Source organism: Columba livia, chromosome 1 (assembly GCF_036013475.1).
Source record: "Columba livia isolate bColLiv1 breed racing homer chromosome 1, bColLiv1.pat.W.v2, whole genome shotgun sequence".
NCBI classification, from domain to species: domain Eukaryota; kingdom Metazoa; phylum Chordata; class Aves; order Columbiformes; family Columbidae; genus Columba; species Columba livia.
The window spans coordinates 188,279,729-188,285,728 of record NC_088602.1 but is presented as its reverse complement, the minus strand read 5'-3'; the positions used below and the strand labels follow the sequence as shown (position 1 = coordinate 188,285,728).

The window sequence follows — 6,000 nt, the reverse complement described above, 5'->3', positions numbered from 1 at the left end:
GGGAAAGAAAAATGTTTTCTTCCAATGTGCAGAGCAGCTAGAGAACTGTTCCACAGTTACTGTAGACAAAGATCAATAAATAAGTATTAAGAGGAGAGAGGATGCCTCAAATTCCAGTATGTCATTTGGTCCATCTTCTCCACAGTCCTGAAAAGAAGACTGATACAGTCTGATATTTCAGGCCACAAAGGAATTGTACAGGAGCTCTTGAAAAGAGGTTGATCTCCCCATAGCAGATTTCAAAGTTAACCAGAACTGCCCATATCTCACTCCAGCATATTCGAAGTACGACTCTACATTCAAAGTAAAATCAATGTTATCCTCTGCTGAGCAAATAAGAAGGGCAAAAATAGCTTCCCTTCAAGTAAGCAATCTGAGGTTGAAAATGAGGGCTAGAAAAGCCACAGCAAACAGAAAGACAAATGTAACAGGCACTACAGGGAGAGAAAAAGTTCTAGCTGGCACCCAAGATGGCATTCGTGCAAGAAATGAAAGAAGTTATTGTCCCACAGCATCGATTCTCAGGCTCCAGCCTGCTCACTGTGTGGCTGGCCCACAAAAGGAGAGGATTCGTCCTACTCACACTACATGTCCACATCCACACAGAGTTAGCAGGGGCTTTACTGACTAATTAAAAACTTAATTGTCAACTTTGCAACTTCTGTAGCTACTTCATGTCCTTCTGTAACTGAAATCTACAGGATATAAATTCAATACAGAGGAAAAAAGCCATCATAGGATCCAGATCCTCTTTCTTCCAGACTATTACCCACCTGAAACAGACAATATAACATCTCTGAGAAAGGAAATGCAGCGACCGAATCTGAAACCAGCCATAACTTAACAGATGACTGTTAAGAACAGTTACCTTCAGAGTGAGCTGGGATTCCTAAACATTTAAAGGTTCAGTGCACAGAAGAATAGAAATGAATTAACATCTTGTCAGTAAAATAATATATCATTTGCCATCAGTTCAGTAATGATGTAAACCCAGTTCTCTTTGATGAGGTCTGTTGAGAAAAACAATATGTTTCACTTGAAAAAAAGAGAACTTGTCTTCACAGCTCAAAACCCACTTTCAACCACAAAGACGGTTCCTTTTTTCGGTTGCCAGAAGCAGTTTTGCTGCAAGTGGACTGGTGTTTTCTACAGGCTCAACCAAATAGGGTGTTGAGGGAAAGAAGCTCTTCCCCACTTTTGTTCATTTTTGGTCTGCCCTGTGGACATTCCCGTTCCATGCGGTGACCATAATCACAGGCTCTCACCCTGGATCTGCCCCAGCCGTGCTCATGTGGTCACCGCAGCACAGTCTGCACTTGTCCCGGGCTGCTCCACGTGTCACCAAGCATAACAGGGGATGGAAGAGTAATGGTAGGAAACATTTCTTCTATAGAGAGCCACGTTCTCCTTTAAGCCTGCTCGTTCTTTGCTGTAATCGATTCTCTTCATCTTACGGAAAAGAAGAAAACCAAACTGTGTGACCTAAATTGAGCACTGGGACAAAATAAAGATTTAGGAAACACAGTGGCACTACTAACAAAAATAATAAATCCTTGGAGAACTAACTTATTCTTGCATTTAGATCACTCAGATTGTGCTAAAACCTTTAAAAATATTATCACTTGTAGCACTAGAAAAATGAACTTTAATTATAAAGTTTTCCTTACCCTTTTACTCCATTTTCAATTGTAGCATGTTATTTCTGAAATTGTGTGAATATTTAAACTCTGAAACTCAAAGTATGAAAGTATGAAAAATTACCATAGAGGTAATTTAAAGACAAAATTCGGAGATACATATTTTCTGACAAAGATTAAGTTTGACAAGGATAATAAAAACTGTTTATTAAATAACTGTTTATAATACAAACCTTTACAATCATTACACTTGCTTATATTGATACACATTATGTCACTTCCAACGTATTTCAGTATCTCAGTGCTACAAGCTGGTACCCCAAAACGGAAAAACACAAAAGAAGAGCAGCTTTCCGTAAAGCTTATGGACATCAGCCATGGGTAACTACAGTACAGAATTCAGAGGAAAGCCTCAGATGAACAATGACAACAGCTTCCCTGAGACAGGTCAGAAAGAGCATTGCAATTTCTTCAAAATACAGACACGTAATTCTAGCTGGTGGTCTTCCTTGAGATAACTTTGCCTGAAACTGGACATTTCATGCAGGAATAGCAACTCACTGCTGGTATTACTGCAAATATAAATATCAAAGGCAAAAATCTATTTTTCAGTGGGTCCCTTAGACTCAACACTTAATACTGATATTTCAGTTTCCCTTCAGGACTCGCTGAAACAGCTTTTGCATAATTGATGAAATACAGAGTCTGGAAATAGGCCTTTTTTTTTCTTCCCTTTCCTGCTTGCCCCTATTAAAAAAGCAAACAAAATCCTAACAATAGAGCCTGAAGGTTAAAGGGCCCTTATGAATAGCTACCAGCCACCTGGTCTGAGAAGAACAGTATGAAGCAAAATGTATCACGCATAACACCCAGAACTCTCTTTGAATGGCCCAATTTACACCATAGGGAACAACAAAATAACAGAAATGAGAAAAAAAATATCAAGGAACATAAGTGGTCAGAAAGGTCAGGATAGTACCAGCATGTACTCATCAAAAGTGTACTATATTTTTAGCTATTTACACCATGACCACCAACAGAGGTACGTAAATATCCTTGAAATGGCTTTGGCTATGAAATAATTGTTTTATGAAATAAAAAAAACAAAGCAAAGCCAAGCCCATGTTTCTTGTAAAGTGCTTCCATGTGTTTTATCTTTTCATGTACAGTTTCAACGAGCAAAATGCTGCCAATATTCTTTAGCTAAAATATTTCCCCGTCCACTAAAATATACACATACTTATACAAGAAAGGAGTGAAAACTGAAGAACCTAGGATTGCTGAGAAGTACTTTGGAAGCATTGGTTTCTACTGTGTTGTTTTATTTTTCCTTTAGAGCAAAGGCCCAAACCACTTCTGCAAGATCTGCAGATTGAGGAGGCCTCTATATGCATATATTTTAAATTGTTTTTATGCTGGAAGCTCAGGATTTTCCACCATATTCTCCCTTCCTTACACTTTTGGACACAGTTACAGGCTTTGTTAAGCAAAGGGATAAGGGCCTATAAGCAGAGCAGAAGGGTTTGCCATCTGTTCCTGCTCAATCTTTTGGAACATACGAAGTCAGTACAGCTTTGTACAAAGACTTGTGTTCACAGGTTTTCCTCCTGTGCTTCTCTAGTTCCTCTCCTTCTATGCTTCTTCACTTCTTTCCTATAATACAAAGTAAATAATCACAGGAGAATTGCTGTAGCGTCTTGCAGATGGACAATTAATTTACCAGGGGACGTGAACCCAACACATTCTTCACCTAAAAACAGGAGCTCACTTTGACAGCTGGTTTTCACTTTTGCATGCGAGAAGCATGAGCATTTATTTCATGCAATCAAAAGCCAGGCTGGGCATAGGGCAGCTGTACTCTGGGTCTTCAGGCTTCAAAAGGTCTTCCACTTCCATCCCAGCTATTTGCCGTCACATGTGGAGAAGCAGGGGGACTAGAAATCCAGCTGACAAAGGCTGCCGACTGTATAGGTGATTCCCCCTCAGCTGCTGACCCCCCGGAGAGCCTGAAGTACTTGCCACTGTTTTTAGGTCTTTCACCTGAGGCTTCGGCCGGCTGGTCGGGCGGGGGGGCTGGGAGCCCCTCACCTGCCCCTGCCCTGCGCGGGGGCACCAACGGGACCGCCCCGAGCACCCGGCCCGCGCAACGATACACCGCACTGGTGCGGGAACGCTGGCCCTTCTGTGGAATGACTTTTGAGCTGCAAATTAAATCAGGTTTCATCAAAGATTTAAGGGCTTCTGGCACACTGTCGTTCCCAAGCCCTGCGTGAGGCGCGGCTGCCCCGCGCACTCGCTCGGTGACGGGCCCCAGCCGAGCCAGTGGTGCCGTTCACGGAGTTTCGGGACTCCCCCTGCCCCAGGGCAGCACGGCCGCACGGTTCCATGGCCCCTCGCCCGCAGCGGCCCGCGGCTCCCCCTGCCGCGCTCCCCTCCCGCCCCGCCCCGGCGGCTCGCATGTCCTCCGGGGCAGCGCTGCGCCGGCCCCCGCCGTGCGGCCGCAGCCCGCCGGACCCCATCTGGGGCAGGCGGCGGTGGGGACAGAGGCGACCGCTCCTTCCTCTTCTTCTGCCTCTTCATCTTCCCCCTGCTCCCCGCCTCCGCAGCCGCTCGGCCGGCCTGGCAGGTACCGAGGCGGAGGGCGCGGGCGGCTGCGTTTACCAGCGGCTGCCGGGGCGCGGCCCGGCGGGGCGGGAGCGGAAGGCGGCGCCCACTCCCCCCTCCCCGCACGGCGCATGGTCGCGGCGGCAGCGCGCTCGGCGGCCTCCCCTCTGGCTGCCGCGCGCAGTGGTCTCGCCCGCCCCCGCTGCCATGTTGGATCGTGCGGCCGCCGGAGCCGGGCCGGAGTTGGAAGTTTAGCGCTGCTCGGAGCGGCGGGTGCGATCGGCTGCCGGCGCGGAGCGGTACCGGCGCGGCTGCACGTCCTCCCCGCGCCCCCTTCGCGGGCGGCCAGCAGCTGTCCGAGGCCCCGCCGCCCTTCTCCACCTCCCTCCTTCCCCGGCCCCGAGAGGGAGGCTCCGCGATGCGGCTGCTGTGAGGCCGCGACGGCAGCGGAGGAGGAGGGGGCCGCGGGCGCCAACGGTCGCAGGGCGGTGAGGGCAGCGCCGGGCCGGCCCCGGCCATGAGCAGCAACCCTCAGCAGCAGCCCCCGCAGCCGCGGCGGGTCAGCAATGTGGGGTCCCTGCTGCTCACCCCGCAGGAGAACGAGAGCCTTTTCAGCTTCCTTGGCAAGAAATGCGTGGTGAGTCCCGGCCCGCGGCGGCGGGGAGCGAAGCGGAGGGGACGGCCCGCGGCGCTCCGGGGCCTGGGAGCCCGAGCCCGTCCCCACCCCGGGCGCGGAGGGCTGGGGGAGGCAGGGGGCGTGTGAGGACAGGCCGGCCGGGGCGCCGCCAAGTTGCGGGCTGCGGAAGTTTGAGCCAGCCCGGCCCGCTCCGCTGCCCCGTCCCGGCGCCCGGGAGGGGGGCGGCCTCCGCAGGCCTCGCTCCCTGCCCGCGTCGCCAGTAGCACCCCGGGCGGTGGGAGCGGAGCGGAGCGGGGGGTGCTGCGGGCAATGAATGGTGGCGGCCGCGGCTGCAGGGGGCCCCTCGCCCAACCTGGCCCGGCTGCCTGCCCCGAGCGCCGGGCCCGGCCTCGCCCCCTGCGCCGTGCGGTGCGCACCGGGGCGGCTCCGAGACCGCTGGGACGGGCTCTGTCCTGCACTACCTTGTGCATCGGTATCGAGCTCCCGGTGGGCAGCCGGCGGGGCTCAGCCCGCCCGTGTTCTACACGGGAACTGACCAGCGAGGGAGCAGCCGCGGGGCTCGGCAAAAGTTCAGCTGCTCGGGGAGGCTGGGACGAGCCCCAGGTGCACCTGCGGTGTAACAAAGCAATGTTGGCGAAGTTAGAGGAAGGCTCGTATCAGTGCTAGGCCAGCCTTGGGTGTAGTCTGTGCTTTTCCTAGCCTAAACAACAGGTTCGTGTACCTAAACGTGACCCAAATACATTTTTTCCTGTTTTTTTCTATATATGGCAACATAATAGTTAAAATAAAAAGCCGTGTAGTAAATGTCTTGCCAAGTATATCAGTAAGTTCTTAGTTTTCAGAATACTTTCTTGCGTGTTAATATAGAACTATGTTAAAACTGCATTTATCTGTATTAAATAACTACTTGAAGGCCTCAAAAGTTAAACACTTTCTTTAGAAAATAATCAGCTTTTAGAAAAATTGTATTTTGGAAAAAATGAAGAAAATAAAGCTGCTTCTTTAAAACAAACAAACAAAAACACACACACCATTTGGTAACCATTGACAATTATGTTACCTGGCTGCCTTCTGATGCTTTGTGTCCAGCACCTAGCATACTCGGGCACTGTGCATCTTGCT

The 6,000-nt window shown here is 50.3% G+C and overlaps 1 protein-coding gene across 2 annotated transcripts in view; it reads left to right on the top strand.

Moving 5' to 3' along the window:
• The first annotated feature begins 4,354 nt into the window (after positions 1-4,354).
• The window catches only part of WASL (WASP like actin nucleation promoting factor), a 52,089-nt gene continuing 50,443 nt past the window's right edge, over positions 4,355-6,000 (top strand). The window contains exon 1 of one of the 2 annotated variants that reach the window (XM_065048866.1): positions 4,355-4,878. In XM_065048866.1, the coding sequence (XP_064904938.1) occupies positions 4,759-4,878 (120 nt within the window). In that variant the 5' untranslated portion in view covers positions 4,355-4,758. The remainder of the gene's footprint in view (positions 4,879-6,000) is intronic. The other variant, XM_065048867.1, reaches the window with a different exon arrangement.